General features: G+C 51.9%; 1 protein-coding gene across 5 annotated transcripts in view; it reads right to left on the reverse strand.

Annotated features, from left to right (window-relative positions):
* PNPLA7 (patatin like domain 7, lysophospholipase) overlaps nucleotides 1-18,257 on the reverse strand; it is a 95,178-nt gene that overhangs the window by 70,950 nt on the left and 5,971 nt on the right. For all 5 annotated transcript variants that reach the window (XR_008668308.2, XM_055350261.2, XM_063696909.1 and 2 more), the window contains 4 exons: nucleotides 16,589-16,680; nucleotides 16,297-16,437; nucleotides 15,506-15,665; nucleotides 13,515-13,595 (listed from right to left, as the gene is read on the reverse strand). Coding sequence is in view for 4 of the 5 variants with exons in the window: in XM_055350261.2 (XP_055206236.2) it covers nucleotides 13,515-13,595; nucleotides 15,506-15,665; nucleotides 16,297-16,437; nucleotides 16,589-16,680 (474 nt within the window). In the remaining variant the exon portion in view is untranslated. The remainder of the gene's footprint in view (nucleotides 1-13,514; nucleotides 13,596-15,505; nucleotides 15,666-16,296; nucleotides 16,438-16,588; nucleotides 16,681-18,257) is intronic.

The raw sequence follows: 18,257 nt of genomic DNA on the forward strand, positions 1-18,257 counted from the left end.
TTTCTGCATTTATTAAGATAATCAGATGGCTTTTCTTCTTTAGTCTGTCAATATGGAACATTACATCAACTGATTTTCAACTGTTGAAACAGCTTTGCTCCTGGAATAAATCCCACTGATCATGATGTATTATCCTTTTCCATATATTGCTGGACTCAAATCTCTAATATTTCATTGAGGATATGTATGTTTATAATGATGAGTGACTGGTTTGAAATTTTCCTTTCTTGTAATGTCTGTCTGATTAGGTATTAGGGTATTGCTACCCTCAAAAACTAAACTGGGAAACAGTCCCTCTTCTACTTTTCTGGAGAAGTTTGTGTAAAATTAGCATATTTTGTCCTTATTGTCCTAAATGTTGGGAAGTATTCCCCAGTGAAGTCATCTAGATCTGGAGTTCTCCAGGTGGGAAGGATTTTAGCTACAGATTCGATTTCTTTAGTAGATATGAGGCCATTCAGATAATCTATATCTGAGGGAACTGTGGTAGTTTGTGCCTTTCAAGGAATTTGTCAATTTAATCTGCGTGGCTGATTTTATGGGCATAAAGCTGTTCAAAATATTTCCTTATTAGTCCTTTTATGTCTGTAGGGTCTGTAGACATGTGCACTCTTTCATGTCTAATATGTGTAGTTTGTGTCTTCTCTTCTTTTCTACCTACACTAGTCTGGCTGGAGGATTTTTCATTTTACTGACGTCTTCCAAGAGCCAGCTTTTGGTTTCATTCATTTTCTCTCTTGTTTTGCATTTCCAATCTCATGGATTCCTGCTCTTTATTAGTTTCTTCCATCTGCTTGCTTTGGGTTTCATTTGTTTTTCTTTTCCTAGCTTCTTAAGATAGAAGCTTGGGTCACTGATCTGAGACTTGTTTTATTTTCTAATATGAGCATTGCCCAGGCTGGAGTGCCATGGCACAGTCTTGGCTCACTGCAACCTCTGCCTCCTGGGTTCAAGTGATTTCCAGATAATTTTTGTATTTTTAGTAGAGATGGGGTTTCACCATGTTGGCCAGGCTGATCTCGAACTCCTGACCTCAAGTGATGCACCCGCCTCGGCCTCCCAAATTGCTGGGATTACAGGCATGAGCCACCGCGCCCGGCCGTGTTGTCCCTTTTTATCCTTGGTAATATTCCTTCATCTCATCTGACATTGACTTTGTCTGATACTAATATAGCCACTACAGTTTTCTTTTAATTGGGGCTTTCATGATATATCTTCTTCCAGCCTTTTTTTGAGATGGAGTCTTGCTCTCTTGCCCAGGCTGGAGTGCAGTGGTGCGATCTCGGCTCACTGCAAACTCTGCCTCCCGGGTTCACGCCATTCTCCTGCCTCAGCTTCCCCAGTAGCTGGGACTACAGGAGCCCGCCACCACACCTGGCTAATTTTTTGTATTTTTAGTAGAGACGAGGTTTCACCGCGTTAGCCAGGATGGTCTCGATCTCCTGACCTCGTGATCCGCCCGCCTCGGCCTCCCAAAGTGCTGGGATTACAGGTGTGAGCCATCGCGCCCGGCCTTTTTTATTTTTTGAGAAACTCTTGCTACTCTATCACCTGAGCTATACTACAGCAGCACACTCAGAGCTTCCTTCAGCCTCAGCTTCCCAGGCTCAAGCAATCCTCCCACTTTAGCCTCCTGAGTAGCTGGGAGCACAGGTGTGTACCACCACACTAACCTAATTTTAAATTTTTTGTAGAGATGGGGTTGCTATGTTGCCCAGACTGGTCTCAAACTCCTGTGCTCAAGCAATCCTCCCACCTGAGCCTCCCACAGTGCTGGGATTACAGGTGTGCGTCACTTTGCCCAGGCCAACCTTCTGTTTTCCATCTAAGTATTGATATTTAAAGTGGCTTTTTCCTGCAGACACCATAGGGTTGGGGCTTGGACTTTCCATCCAATCTGACAGTCTGTCTTGTTGTTGTATTTAGACCATTTGTATCCACTGTGATCATTTATAATGGCTGGGTTTAGGATATAATTTTCCGGAGAATGTTGCCTTCTTTGTTTTAGCAGGCGATTAAGCTGGTTGGGTTCAGACCACAAGTCTGTATCTGTGGATGGTGGATTCCAGTTTCTCTGTTTTCAAAGCCTTGGTTCTGATGCTTTGCTCTGCCCTGAACATGCACCACTCAGGAGTCAATCTGAGATTCGAGGTGAAGTTTGAATCTTTGTTTTTTGTTTTTCTTTGAGACAGAGTTTCACTCTGCCACCCAGGCTGGAGTGTAGTGGCGCGATCTCGGCTCACTGCAACCTCCGCCTCCTGGGTTGAAGCAATTCTCCTGCCTCAGCCCCCTGAGTAGCTGGGATTACAGGCACACACCACCACACTTGGCTAAATTTTTGTATTTTTAGTAGAGACGGGGTTTCACCATGTTGACCAGGCTGGTGTGGAACTCCTGACCTCATGTGATCTGCCCGCCTCAGCCTCCCAAAGTGCTGGGATTACAGGTGTGAGCCACTGCGCCCAGCCTGAAGTTTGAATTTTTTTTTTCCTGAGATACAGTCTTGCTCTGTTGCCCAGGCTGTAGTGCAGTGGCATGATCTCGGCTCACTGCAACCTCTGCCTCCGGGGTTCAAGCGATTCTCCGGCCTCAGCCTCCCGAGTAGATGAGACTAGAAGTGCGCGCCACCACACCCAGCTAATTTTTTTGTATTTTTAGTGGAGACAGGGTTTAACCATGTTGGCCAGGACGGTCTTGATCTCTTGACCTTGTGATCTGCCCACCTCGGCCTCCCAAAGTGTTGGGATTACAGGCGTGAGCCACCGCACCTGGCCTTGAAGTATGAATCTTAATACAGTTTCAAAGTCTTTGTTATGCTGCTCTGGGTCTGTCCTGAGCCTTGTACAGGTTCACAGACAAAATCTGTGCATCTACTTCCCTGGCTCTCTCCTCCCTGAGATCCACACACTCTCTCTGGCCCTTGGGGGCCCTTCTTCTGGTGCTTTTGGAGGATTTCCATCAGGGTTTTTGCTCCATAACTGGGCTACCATCAAGGCAAGGCCGTGAGTAACAGAAGAAAATGAAAAAGCAGGAAGCAGAACCCTCGTGGGTGGTGGCTCCGCGTTGACTGCCATCCACAATCTACTGGCTTTATTTTCGGAGTTCTCCAAGAATTGTTTTCTGCATTCTGTCCAGAGTTTTTCACTGTAATCAGCAGGACAGGCTGTTGTGGCACTACCTTGCCACAGCAGAACTGTAACTCTCCCATTTATTTTAGTTAAAAATAAAATCTTAATTTCCTTCTTCTTTGAGAGCCAGAATGAAGATGCCTAACACATCACCACAGATACTAAATCGAACAGCAGCTGCTCACCTGTGTAGACCAGGCTCACGGCTGCTGCTGTTCAGGAGAATTCCAATGTACCTTCCTGCACGAGGCCACATAAACGAGAACCCAAACAAGGAACTTAGAGGGTGCCCAATCTCCTGGTGCTGGGCTCCAAAGCACAACTGGCCGACACTCAGGCCTGCTGCGGGCCCCGCACATCGAGCACACCAGATACTCAGCTCTTGGCACATGCTAATCGATCTCTGAGACTCAGCAATTTTTTCTTCCACTTGGAATTTTGTTCCGTTCCTTTCAAAACCTTTATGTAGAGCAACTTCCTCCCTAAGAGAGCTACACCACGCCACAAGAAACACAAGCACAGAACGGTTGAGAGGAGTCATCTGCCAGCCCCAATGGCCGGGGTCCAGCAACTGAAATCACGGCCTGCTCCAGACTCAAGGGAGAGACACCCCCACCAACCGCATCAGCTGGGCAAGTCTCATCTCCACTCTGGAATCAGGGAGAAAAGCACGTGCGTGTGTTTGGGGGCGGGTGGGGAAAAGGAATAACAACTTAGCAGCTGTTGCTAAAAATGGCTTTTGTGTGTTTTATTTCAAATCCACTTGTTTACTTCAAAAAACCATGCCTTCACAACCTCACCCCAGATCAGGAAGCTGTGAAAACCACAGGGAGAGGCTGGATGCTGGGAAGTCCAGGTGGACACGCAGCTCACCTGGCAGGCAGGGGTCCCCGAGGGCTCCCCACACTTGCACATCTTCAGATCTCGACAGTGCTGTATGCAGCAGCCAGCAATCACACCCAACCCAGCTGTCACTCAGCCACGGAGAAATCAAGGGTGGTGTCAACAACTGAACTAGAACGACACCCACTCACGCCAATGAATCTCACGTTCATAATGTTGCTCAAATTAGGAAAGGTGAGGAATCCTGGTGTGATGCCATTTATGAGATTTACAGTCAAGCAAAATTATACTACATATTGTATAAGTACCAAAGAAAATTCAGAAAAGTAGCTATCTCTGAAGAAAAGAGAGGGTGAAATGAGAGCACACGTGGGTAATGTGAACAGAGCCGGCAGTGTGCAGCTAACCTGTGTTCTAGCTAACCAGGGTTAAAACTATATAACCTGGGTTCGAGTTAAGATGCCTGTTTGCTGTGTCATGCCTACTTGTTTTAGGGACAGGGTCCTGCTATGTTGTCTGGGCTGGCCTAGAACTACAAGGCTCAGCAACCTCCTTTCCTCTCCCGAACAACCAGGACTATAGGTGCCAACCGCCATTCCCAGCAACATCACGCTTTTTTGCGTATCTGCGGTATTTTGTAACAACTTTATAAAAATTAAAATAATAAAGACTATCTCCCATTAAAAATGGTGGGTTGGGCCAGGCACGGTGGTTCACACCTATAATCCCAGCACTTTGGGAGGCCCAGGAGGGCAGATCGCTTGAGGTCAGGAGTTCAAGACCAGCCTGGCCAACATGGTGAAACCTTGTTTCTACTAAAAATACAAATATTACACGGGTGTGCTGGTGTATACCTGTAGTCCCAGCTACTCGGGAGGCTGAAGCACAAGACTCACTTGAACCCAGGAAATGGAGGTTGCAGTGAGCCAAGATCACGCCACTGCCCTCCAGCCTGGGTGACCGAGTGAGACTGTCTCCAAAAAAGAAAGGTAAGTTGAAGGTAAATGCTTATCTTTGTCCCCTTGTGGAATATACATGCTTATCTCTGCTCTCTTAAAAAGATACAAACCTCCAAGGATAAAGACAAAAGCTAAGAGTAGATAAAAAATATCACTGAAATTTTAGCGGCTGATGAAAGCAAGTGACAGGGTCATGGCTGGTGGAGCCCTCTAAGGAAAGCTGACATTTGGTTTTAGAGGTGCAGAACCCGGACAGAGAAGACTGGTCCTCACTGCAGAGCCAGAACGAGGCTAACATGCAGGTGAGACGGGAAGAGGGGCAGGCCAACCCCAAGTCACTTTCCTGACCTCAACAGGCTGGAAATGGCTTTTCCCCGTGGCCAGAGGACTACCAGGAACTCTCTGGAGAAGGTGAAGCAAGCAGGTAAGAGCCCAAGGACATCAGGTGTGGCTACGAACCCAAGAACAGTGTCCACTCCAGACGGGAGCACTCCCAGACTCCTCAGTGAGTGTCCACTCCAGACGGGAACACTCCCAGAATCCTCAACAACAGTGTCCACTCCAGACGGGAGCACCCCCAGACTTCTCCCCAAGTGTCCACTCCAGATGGGAGCACTCTCAGACTCCTCAGTGAGTGTCCACTCCAGACGGAAGCACCCCCAGACTCCTCCCCATCGGTGTCCACTCCAGGCGGGAGGACTCCCAGAATTCTCCACAACAGTGTACACTCTAGACGGGGGCACTCCCAGAGTCCTCCCCAACAGTGTCCACTCCAGATGGGAGTACTCCCAGACTCCTCCCCAACAGTGTCCACTCCAGGCGGGAGGACTCTCAGAATCCTCAACAACAGTGTCCACCCCAGACAGGAGCACCCCCAGACTCCTCCCCAAGTGTCCACTCCAGATGGGAGCACTCCCAGACTCCTCAGTGAGTGTCCACGCCAGACGGGAGCACCCCCAGACTCCTCCCCAACAGTGTCCACTCCAGGCGGGAGGACTCACAGAATTCTCCACAACAGTGTACACTCCAGGCGGGAGGACTCCCAGAATCCTCCACAACAGTGTTCACTCCAGATGGGAGCACCCCCAGACTCCTCCCCAACAGTGTCCACTCCAGACAGGAGCACCCCCAGACTCCTTCCCAACAGTGTCCACTCCAGACAGGAGCACTCCCAGACTCCTCCCCAACAGTGTCCACTCCAGGTGGGAGGACTCCCAGAATCCTCCACAACAGTGTCCACTCCAGGCGGGAGCACCCCCAGACTCCTCCCCAACAGTGTCCACTCCAGGTGGGAGCACTCCCAGACTCCTGAGTGTCCACTCCAGACAGGAGCACTCCCAGACTCCTCCCCAACAGTGTCCACTCCAGGCGGGAGGGCTCCCAGAATCCTCCACAGTGTCCACTCCAGGCGGGAGCACCCCCAGACTCCTCCCCAACAGTGTCCACTCCAGATGGGAGCACTCCCAGACTCCTCCCCAACAGTGTCCACTCCAGGCAGGAGGGCTCCCAGAATCCTCCACAACAGTGTACACTCTAGACGGGGGCACTCCCAGACTCCTCCCCAACAGTGTCCACTCCAGACAGGAGCACCCCCAGACTCCTCCCCAACAGTGTCCACTCCAGACAGGAGCACTCCCAGACTCCTCAGTGAGTGTCCACTCCAGACAGGAGCACTCCCAGAATCCTCCCCAACAGTGTCCACTCCAGGTGGGAGGACTCCCAGAATCCTCCACAACAGTGCCCACTCCAGATGGGAGCACCCCCAGACTCCTCCCCAACAGTGTCCACTCCAGGCGGGAGGACTCCCAGAATCCTCCACAACAGTGTCCACTCCAGACGGGAGCACCCCCAGACTCCTCCCCAACAGTGTCCACTCCAGGCGGGAGCACTCCCAGACTCCTCAGTGAATGTCCACTCCCGACGGGAGGACTCCCAGACTCCTCCCCAACAGTGTCCACTCCAGGCGGGAGCACTCCTAGACTCCTCAGTGAGTGTCCACTCCAGACGAGGGCACTCCCAGGCTCCTCCCCAACAGTGTCCACTCCAAATGGGAGCACTCCCAGGCTCCTCCCCAACACTGTCCACTCCAGGCGGGAGCACTCCCAGGCTTCTCAGTGAGTGTCCACTCTAGATGGGTGCACTTCCAGGCTCCTCCCCAACAGTGTCCATTCCAGATGGGAGCACTCCCAGACTCAGGAGCACTCCCAGACTCCTCCCCAACAGTGTCCACTCCAGATGGGAGCACCCCCAGACTCCTCCCCCTCCTCCAACCCAGTGCCACCACAGCAGAACATACGCAGATTCCTTTCTGAGAAGCTGCCCTAAAAAAAAGACCTACAGACCCTGACCTGTAGACTCCCAAACCATGAAGGAAAGAGCCAGCGTCCTGCTCAGTCCTCCTGCAGGGAGTGTCCCGTTAGCGAGCCCTGATCCCATGCACACGCAGCCCATATGCAGCTTTCAGGTGGATCACGCTCTTTTCGTTTTGTAGTTAACCCATGTAACTCCCACCGAAATCAATATGTAGAACATTTCCAGTAATCTAGATTACCTTAGGCCTCCCCGAGTCGATACCCAACCTAAAACCCTAACAGGCAACCACTAATGAGACCTTAACCCCAGCAGGGCCAAACACCAGCACCAAGTCCCTCCAACCGCACGTTCTAACAGGCAACCACTAATGAGACCTTAACCCCAGCAGGGCCAAACACCAGCACCAAGTCCCTCCAACCGCACGTTCTAACAGGCAACCACTAATGAGACCTTAACCCCAGCAGGACCAAACACCAGGACCAAGTCCCTCCAACCGCACGTTCTAACAGGCAACCACTAATGAGACCTTAACCCCAGCAGGGCCAAACACCAGCACCAAGTCCCTCCAACCGCACGTTCTAACAGGCAACCACTAATGAGACCTTAACCCCAGCAGGGCCAAACACCAGCACCAAGTCCCTCCAACCGCACGTTTTTTGTAAAGGAAGTTTTTTTTGGAACACTAGATGGCCACATTGAGTAGCTGCAAGAGAGACCACGTGGCCCGTAAAGCTGAAATATTTACACTCTGGCCTTTTACAGAGAAAGCTGGCTGGCCAGCCTCTGTCCTCAAGTGTCAGTACAGCTGGTAGCTGAGCCTCAGGTGAGTGAAATTACACAGTGTGTGCTTTTTGTTGCTGGCCTCTTGGGCTCCACATTATTTCTGTGAGATGCAGCTATGCTGGTTTGCACACTTGTGTTCAATAACAACTTCATTCACACATAAAGTGACTGCTGGAGGCAGAAAAGCCCCTGATCAGAAAGACAGAAGCCAAAATAAACAGAGAAGAGAAACTCAGGTCAGAAACAACTCAGGGAGCAAAAGAAAACCCATCTTACTTTATCCATGAAGTAAGAACAAGATAATTTTTAAAAATTAAAACATAAGAACAAAGATACTTTTTTAAAAAGAACATTCAGGGCCAGGCGCAGTGGCTCACACCTGTAATCCCAGCACTTTGGGAGGACGAGGCAGGCGGATCACAAGGTCAGGAGTTTGAGACCAGCCTGACCAACATGGTGAAACCCCGTCCCTACTAAAAATACAAAAATTAGCTGGGCATGGTGGCGGGCGCCTGTAATCCCAGCTACTCGGGAGGCTGAGGCAGGAGAATCGTTTGAATATGGGAGGCAGGAGTTGCAGTGAGCTGAGATCACGCCATTGCACTCCAGCCTGGGCGACAGGGCAAGACCCCGTCTCAAAAAAAAAAAAAAAAAATTAACAGAAAAAAAAACTCTTGAAATGAAAAATATGACAGAAATTAAAAATTCAATGGAAGATTTGGAAAATAAAGTTGAAAAAATCTTCTCGAAAGTATAACAAAAAGGCTGGGTGCGGTGGCTCACGCCTGTAATCCCACCACTTTGGGAGGCCAAGGTGGGCAGATCACCAGGTCAGGAGATCGAGACCATCCTGGCTAACATGGTGAAACCCCGTCTCTACTAAAAAATACAAAAAATTAGCCGGGCGTGGCAGTGGATGCCTGTAGTCCCAGCTACTCAGGAGGCTGAGGCAGGAGAATGGCGTGAACCCGGGAGGCGGAGCTTGCAGTGAGCTGAGATCGCGCCACTGCACTCCAGCCTGGGCGACAGACCAAGGCTCCATCTCAAAAAAAAAAAAAAAAGAAAAGAAAAAGTACAACAAAAAGACAAAGGTGGTGTAGAATAAAGACAATTCTAGATTTCTAAGGTTTCTAAACATACACCTCCCTGGCACCGTCTCAGTAAGTGAATGGAGGATTGGCTCCACCAAAACACCCCGGCCGAGAAAGCAGCAGCAAGAGCCCTGTGTAGGGGAAGGAAGGGTGGGTGGCCCTGGGATGGCAGCTGGACAGCAGGCCTGGGGAGGGTCTGACTGGGCAAGAGGATGGGGGCTCCCAGCAGGGGCCCTTCCCAGAGCAAAGAAGCATTCACGGAGCCGCTGGTTCAGGCGTGAATCTGTAATGGGTGCATATAAATATCACCAAGAGGCCAAAAATAAGCCGCTGGTTCAGGTCGTGAATCTGTAACAGGTGCACAGAAAAATCACCAAGTAGCCAAAAGTAACACAACTGTTAATTCCAAGAAAAAGAGAAAGTTGCAAGAAAGGAAATTTAACTATAGTACACTACATAGCTCAGCTGTGAATAGTATTCATGAAGTCAAAAGAACCGCCCACGAGCGGCGCAGATGGGAACGTAGCATGAGGCATGCAGGCAATCTACGGAGCCACACTTCATCTCCCATGACAGGAAGCATGGGGGCCATCCTCCGAGCCACACTTCATCTCCCACGACAGGAAGCATGGGGGCCATCCTCCGAGCCACACTTCATCTCCCACGACAGGAAGCATGGGGGCCATCCTCCGAGCCACACTTCATCTCCCACGACAGGAAGCATGGGGGCAATCTACGGAGCCACACTTCATCTCCCACGACAGGAAGCATGGGGGCCATCCACCGAGCCACACTTTATCTCCCACGACAGGAAGTCAGTGTGTCTAGAACGGATGGGTTAGGAAACAGCAAGAAAAGCTGCTCAGAAGGAACCGAAGCGTTTTCAGTGTGAGGGGACAGACGGCCACTGTTGATAAAACTTTAAGTATGTTTTTAGAATCTGTCCATGTTGTTTTGCAAGAATTTAAGTTTTGTTAAAATGACAAACACAAAAGTTTGATGAGGCAAAAACAATGTCACGCCAGATGATCAACTGATTACAATACAAAATTACCTCTCTCAGATATCACCCCCATTTTTTTTTTTTTTTGAGACAGAGTTGGAGTGTCACTCTGTCACCAGGCTGGAGTGCAGTGGTGCAATCTCAGCTCACTGCAACCTCCAACTCCCTGGTTCAAGGGATTCTCCTGCCTCAGCCTACTGGGTAGCTGGGATAACAGGCGCCCGCCACCACACCCAGCTAATTTTTGTATTTTTAGTAGGGACGGGTTTCACCATGTTGGCCAGGATGGTCTCGATCTCCTGACCTCATGATCCGCCCACCTCGGCCTCCCAAAGTGCTGGGATTACAGGCGTGAGCCACCGTGCTCAGCCAATCACCTCCCATTTTTTACTCCCACTACACTCAGGGAAGATCCATTCCCACCCCTAAGGGAGAGGGGCTGTGACACCAACGCGGATGAGACGGATCGCAGCAGCTGAGAGGAACCCGGCCCGTCTCAGCGCACAGCTCCCCTCTCCTGGCACAGGCATGGCTGTGCTGTGATAAGTGAGGCCCAACCTGAATATCACAACAAGATCAAGATCAGAAAGAACAAGAAATAACGGAGAAAGCCTCTACCCCAGTGAAGCTATTTTTTGCTTAAAGAGAAATGAATCATCCAAGGTAGGTCGCATACCGATGCCCCGTGCTGAACGGGTTTACATCCACGTAGACCAAAGCTCCTCTAGTCCTTTCCCAGCTTTTCTCAGGCCCACAGGTGCCCCTTACACATCCACGAGTCCCTGAGAAGCCCACCACAGCTCCAGAGACACACTAACCAGAGGCTCCAAAGAGGCGCACAGAGGTGGGTCTGGTGGCTGGGACCCCACTCTGCCCCAAGCCATGTTGGAGGCTCCCTCGAAGATGAGCACCGGCCTTCTAACGGCAGGTCAGCCTTGCTCAAAGGAGGTGGGTGTCTTCTCCCTCCCCAGGCCGGCGGCCTCCCCAGCACAGGCCACGTGTCACGTGAAGATACACAAGTCCCAGGGAGCACAACGAGATGCTGAGGTCCCATCCATGCCTCCACCCCAGGCCCCAAACAGCTCAAAGCCCACCTGTGCCCATCTGCCGGGGAGCAGAGTGAGCACCCTGGACACCCCGACGTCTGGCTGGAGCTTGTTACGTCCTTTCCGAGCAGAGGAACATAGGATGGGATCAGAGGACACCACCCAGGCTCCAGTGCGAGGTTTCATGCGAGGACCTAGCGCTTGGTTCTGCCTGAATGCATCCGAGCCAGGGTTCTGGTGAGCTCTAGAAAACTCTCCTAACAAAGTCTAGAGAAACTGAGGTAGAAGTTACCTTGATACACAGCTAACAATGAATGCAAAAGCTATAACTCAAAAGAGTAAGATTAAAATCAGATACCTCTTTTGAGTTGAGAGGCATTTAGCAAAATTCAGCTAATGGACACTAAAGATTTGTTTCACTGCATGTAGGTTTTACTCAAAGAAAAAAAGATTAAACAAACATTAAATTCCAGTTAATGGGCCAAGCGCGGTGGCTCAGGCCTGTAATCCCAGCATTTTGGGAGGCTGAGGTGGGTGGCTCACTTGAGGTCAGGGGTTCAAGACCAGCCTGGCCAACATGGTGAAACCCTGTCTGTACTAAAAATACAAAAATTAGCCAGGTGTGATGGCACATTCCTGTAATCCCAGGTACTCAGGAGGCTGAGGCAGGAGAATTACTTGAACCTGGGAGATAGTGGCTGCAGTGAGCCAAGATCGTGCCACTGCACTCCAGCCTGGGCAACAGAGCAAGACCCTGTCTCAAAAAAAAACAACAAAATTCAGGCTGGGTGCAGTGGCTCATGCCTGTAATTCCAGCACTTTGCGAGGCCAAGGCAGGCAGATTATGAGGTCAGGAGTTGGAGATCAGCCTTACCAAGGCTGTTCTCTACTAAAAATACAAAAATTAGCTGGGTATGGTGGCGCATGCCTGTAATCCCAGCCACTCGGGAGGCTGAGGCAAGAGAATTGCTTGAACCTGGGAGGTGGAGGTTACAGTGAGCCAAGATCGTGCCATTGTACTCCAGCCTGGGCAACAGAGCGAGACTCCATCTCAAAACAAACAAACAAACAAAAAACAAAAAAACTTCTAGTTAATGGCTTGGCATGATGGCTCATGCCTGTAATCCCAGCATTTTGGGAGGCTGAGGTAGGCAGATCACTTGATCCCAGGAGTTCAAGATCAGCCTGGCCAACATGGCAAAACCTCATCTCTATCTCTACAAAAAAATACAAAATTAGCCAGGTATGGTGGCACACGCCTGCTACTTGGGAAGCTGAGGTGAGAGAATTGCTTGAGCCCAGGAGGCGGAGGTTGCAATGAGCAAAGATCATGCCACTGCCTGGGCGACAGAGCAAGACCCAGCCTAAAAAAAATTAATTCTAGTTAATGTTGGGCACATGGGGTGATTTTACTATTTTTCCACATTTTTGAACTGTCTCATAATAAAAAGTTAAAAATCATGAGACAACATGATACATGATTTTTTGTTTTGTTTTGTTTTGTTTTTTGAGACGGAGTTTCGCTCTCACTGCCCAGGCTGGAGTGCAGTGGCAGGATCTTGGCTCACTGCAACCTCTACCTCCCGGGTTCACGCGATTCTCCTGCCTCAGCCTCCCAAGTAGCTGGGATTACTGGCGCCCGCCCCTACACCCAGTTAATTTTTGTATTTTTAGTAGAGACGGGGTTTCACCACGTTGGCCAGGCTGGTCTCGATCTCTTGACCTTGTGATCCACCCGCCTCGGCCTCGCAAAGTGCTGGGATTACAGGTGTGAGCCACCGCGCCCGGCCTGGCAGCACCTTTCAAAATTACAAGTCTGCATCCCTGGGACCCTGCAAGTCCACCCTAGGATTTATCCTGCAGATCAGCCTCCGGTATCGGAAACGATGGACACAGGAGACCATTCACTGCAACGACGAAAAGCAAAAGACTGGGAGCCATAGAAAGACGGCGCCAGCAGGGAAGAGCCCAGCAGGACCTGCAGGAAACGGGGGTGGCTGGTCCCTCGGGAGGGCCTTGGGCCTGAGGAGAGGAGAAAACACCTTCCCTCTACAATACTTTGTGCCTTTTGAATGCTGAACCACATGCATTTATCACCCAGTTCAACAACAGTCATTTAAGAGACAACCAAAACCGTTAGCCACACGCCCGGCTATTCTTCAACACACTATGGCCAGAATGAAGCTCCCTCCTCTTTCCTCCTTCCTTCCTGGACCAAACCCTGCTCGCCTCACATCACGGTGGAGAACTGGCCTTTAACCACTGCCAGCTGTCCAGACAAGACAGAAAAACCAGGCCTCCGGGGCCAACCCAGGGGTGCCCGGAGGGCCAGGCAGTGGGGGACTCACGGTGATGATGTCCAGGATGCTGAGCAGGCTGTGGACGCTGTCTCCCGCCAGAACCTCTTTCACCACCACCTCGGTGCCATCCTGCGCTTGGAGAGCAGAGTGGGTGCCGTCAGGTCTGGGGCTGCGACTGCGGGGCCTGGCGGAGGCTCAGCCCAGCCCAGGGCAGTGGGGCCACGGGCCTGCACCTCTGAGGCACCATGAGAGCAGCAGGTACCTTGGATGGAGGGCAGGGGACGAGATGGACCTGCTGGCATCAGGGGTACAACACACAGGAAGCAGCAGCAAGGAAAACAGACGGAGGAGACCCCACCTCTCCATCCCATGACTCGTCTTCAGTGTGGGGACTGAGGCAAAAGCTAGCAGAGCCTGTTTGTTTGCTGAGCTAACTATAAGGACTCCGAGGACCGATTCAGTTATTACCAGCCTAAATTCCAGAACTTTGATATAATTTTCCATCAGGTAAAAAAAGAAAAGAAACCACGCTATTTTGGTGATTTAACAACGTAAGCGCTTCATCTCAGCTTGACCCAGGAAAATTCTTTATGAAGTTGCCCACATCTGGCCCCAGTTCCCTCCATGAGCCCCTCCCATCTAGCCCAAAGGCCAGAGGGACACGGGTTCTGGTCCTTCAGGAGGGCCCCACACGAGCAGCAACGAAAGCCGCTGCTTCACCAGCTGGGCGGCCTCATCCCCAGGAGCTACTGGCTCCAGCTTCCCCCAAGCCCCTTTCCCTTCTAATAACCCATCAAGTCCAGCCACAGACAAAGCGACAAACCTGAGAACCAAATAATTTGCCCAGCAGCGCTTTTGGTCTAGAAACCCCGACAGGCAGTGCCTGAGCTGGCGTGGGGTCACAGCCCACTCCCGGGACCACAGCTGGCAGGAGCCCTGCAGGTCAGGGTGATGATCACACAAAGCCCAGGGTTTGCTGAGTGTGTGCTTTAAATGAGAACAAGCAATGGGAAGTCTGGGTCGCAAAATGCCCAGACAGACAAAGCCACACCACCCTCCAGGAGAGCAACACGGCGCCAAAGAGGCCACGGCAGGGTCTGGCCCAGCACCCACCCCCGAGCAGCGATTCAAAGGGTGGAATTTAACAGAGGCAGGAAACAAGTACTGAGCTCCTACGTGGATTCACATCCGAATTTTTTTTTTTTTTTGAGACAGGGTCTCGCTCTGTCGCCCAGGCTGGAGTGCAGTGGCGTGAACACAGCTCACTACAGCCGCGACCTCCCAGACTCAAGCGATCCTCCCACCTCAGCCCCCAAGTGGCTGGGACCACAGGTGCTACCACCATGCCTGGATAATTATTTTTTATTTTTTGTTGAGACGGGGTCTTACTACTTCGTCCAAGCTGGTCTCTAACCTGTGGGCTCAGGCGATCTTCCCACCTTGGCCTTAATTACTTTCTTACAATTAATTTAATTTTGTTAGAAACCTGAGCAAGGGCTCAATGGACCATGGCAAATCAACACAGTGACTTACTACTAAACTATCAAAGGGAGTATTCTGAGGACTTGGAAGAAACATGTAAAACAGCTGCCCGGCCCAGTGCCTCATGCCTGTAATTCCAGTGCTCTGAGAGGACAAGATGGGAGAATCGCCTGAGCACAGGAATTGCTGATGAGCCCGGACAACAAAGTGAGACTCCATCTCTACAAAAAAATTTTATAAGTGAGCTGGGCATGGTGACATACACCTGTAATCCCAGCTACTCGAGAGGCTGAGGTGGATCGCTTGAGCCCAGGAAGTCCAGGCCTCAGTGAGCTGAGATCACACCACTGCACCCCAGCCTGGGTGACAGAGTGAGACCCTGTTTCAAAAAACTAAATAAAATGTAATAAAAAATAAAAATGGTGAGTTTTCCCCCAAAGAAATTAAAATCAAAATTTTGCCTAGCTTTTCAATGAGAAACGTTTTACAGCCCGAGAAGACAGACATGGAGGTAAATGCGCAGCCGCCTGACCCCGCCCCGCCGCCCTGCGACTCACAGTGTCCTGGATGCAGACCTCCAGCCGCCCGTCCTGCACCACACAGATGCTGGGGTCCGGCTCCCTGGGCTGGAAGACGTGTTCCCCTTCCTGCAGCTGCACAAAGACGATGTGTTTGCAAAGCTCCAGGAACAGCGGCTTCTCGAAGTGGCCCAGGACCCTGCAAGAGCCAGAGGGCACTGTGGGACGCCCTTCCAGGGGAGGAGGACGGCCTCTCCAAGAGTCTCGAGAGCACACGGCCACCGACCCCACTGGCGCCAGGCTTTGTGCTGTGGGTCCACACGGCTGACCAACAAACCACACAGCATTACTGCCAAACACAACCGTCAACTTCTGAAATTCCCGTGAGCCTGTTTTCCATCAGCTCAGAGAACTTCTTGACCCGTGAACCTGAGCCACACACACACGGGAGGAAGGCAAAGGTGGCCTCCAGGATGGTGAGCTGGGCCAGGGAGCGGAAGGGGTGCAGTCCAGGGGCCAGGCAGCAAGACAGGAGCACAGAGCAGAACCCAGGCTCCAGGCTTTGGATCCACCACACCCTTCTTGCTCTTGCCCTGGGTTCACCGCTGAAGATGAAACACCGGGAAATCGTTCAACAGAACAAGAAAGATCTGGTGAAGGAGCCAGCAGACCGCGAGGCCTAGCCTCGCGGGGCACAGACACCAGCAGCCCCACGATGTGCTTTGCCAACCATCCCCCAACACAAGACGACCAAGCTGAAGCCAGGCCCCAGCGAGAAGCCCGGGGGTAAGGGAGCTGCCGCAGCCCCCGGGGCTCATCCCCGCTCTTACCGAACATTTTTCAGCATGTACAGAACTTCCGATGGCAGGTGAGAATTCTTCACGTCAAACTCCGTGAGGTCGGCCTCCAGCAGGGAGGGCGGGGGCTCCTTGGGCTGCAGGGCCGGGTATTCCTTCTTGAAACGCAGAATCCTACAAGGCAGAGACACACTAGCCTTGAGCAGACCAGGCGGGTTCAAAACCCACAGCATCAGTGGCCGACACACCAGGCAGCTCAGGGTCGGGGAGGCCAGCACCATGGGGGGCACCCTGGGCAGGATGTGGTCTGAAGGACACTCAGTACCTCTTGGCCAAAGACAGCACCTTGGTCCTCTTCCTGGCCCGCTGCCGGGGCAGGGCAGTGTTCTCCACAAGGGTGTTGGGGAGCGTGGTCACCTGCAGAGCCAAGGGAGAGACCAGGCACTGACCCTGCAAGCCGCAAGGTCCAAGCTCTTCGCCACGGGGATCAGTCCTCAGGACCTGCCTGTGGGCCTCCCACAGTCCCAGCTTCAGCTCCTGGGGTCTGGCTGTGCCATTTTCTCACCCTGCCTGGCCTGTGAGGGAATGTTGGCAGCGATACAGCCCCACACATCCTTGGGATCGTCTTCACTGTCCCCAAACAGCCAACCCTCCAGAGCCCCCAGGCTTCATGCCTGCTGGCCCTGCTGCCCCAAAGGCTGACACCCGCTCCATCTTTGGCTCTCATACTGGTCAACACAACCCTTTGCTACAACCCTTTAAAAATCCGCCACTGTCCCCACTGACCTTCCCCCCCAACTTCCCCTCTGACCTGGGGCCACTGCCCACTCTGTCCCATATCTGGAACAGTCTTCCTCCCTTTTCTCAGGCAGTGCCTGCTTGACTGCCCAGAATAGCAGTGGCCTGGGTCACACCCTGCATGCTGGCAGGGTCACCTCACTCAGGCCCCACTGCCTGCTGCCCCTTGGTCCAGAGCTGTCAGCCTCGTGGCTTTCCTCCCAGGCCCTCAGCTTCCCTGTCCTCTGTGGGGCCACTGGATGATGGCCGATACTCAACAGACCGCCTCCACTCTGCTCCAGACCACCCCACACCCTGTCCCGGCCGCCTAAGCCTGTCCCAGACCCAGCCTACAGCAGCCCTAACTCATCTGCCCTTTCACAGCACTTAACGCTGATGAGAACAGATGGGTCACAGACACCCACATCCCTCCCCTCTTGAGTTTCTCAATTTTCTTTTTGTTTTTTGTTTGTTCGTTTGTTTTTGAGACGGAGTTTTGCTCTTGTTGCCCAGGCTGCAGTGCAATGGCACGATCTCGACTCACTACAATCTCTGCCTCCTGGGTCCTGGCTCAAACAATTCTCCTGCCTCAGCCTCCCGAGTAGTTGGGATTACAGGCGCCCGCCACAACGCCCAGCTAATTTTTGTATTTTTAGTAGAGATGGGGTTTCGCCATGTTGGCCAGGCTGGTCTCGAACTCCTGACCTCATGATCCGCCCACCTCAGCCTCTCAAAGTGCTGAGATTACAGGCGTGAGCCACCGTGCCCGGCCGAGTTTTTCAATTTTCTATGAAGAACACGAATTAGTTGTACAACCAGAAAAAGGTAACAAAGATTGCTTTAAAGGGATCAGTCTGTGCGGTTTCTGTGAAGCTTCTGGGTGGTCTGTTGAGCACCTCCTGGGCCCTTCAGGAGTGCAGGGAGGCAGCCAGGGGAGGCCTCCGACAGCCCAATTGGCCAAAGACAAGGAAGGGTTAAACCAAGGCTGCTTATTCCCCAGATCGGGGCTTGTGAAACTCGGATCCCTGAGCCCCGGCCCAGGGATCTGTGTCTAGGTTCCGGAACCACCCAGACATTCAAAGTGAGTCACGCAGCTTTCAGCTTAGAGCACACATGCCGGTAACCAGGGAACTCAGCCCCTCAAATCCCAGGGGATGGACTCTGTCCTCAGCTCAGCATCCCAAAGCCTGGCAGAGACCTCCAAGCTTGGCACCAGA

The sequence above is a fragment of the Gorilla gorilla genome, chromosome 13, assembly GCF_029281585.2.
Source record: "Gorilla gorilla gorilla isolate KB3781 chromosome 13, NHGRI_mGorGor1-v2.1_pri, whole genome shotgun sequence".
Classification (NCBI taxonomy): domain Eukaryota; kingdom Metazoa; phylum Chordata; class Mammalia; order Primates; family Hominidae; genus Gorilla; species Gorilla gorilla.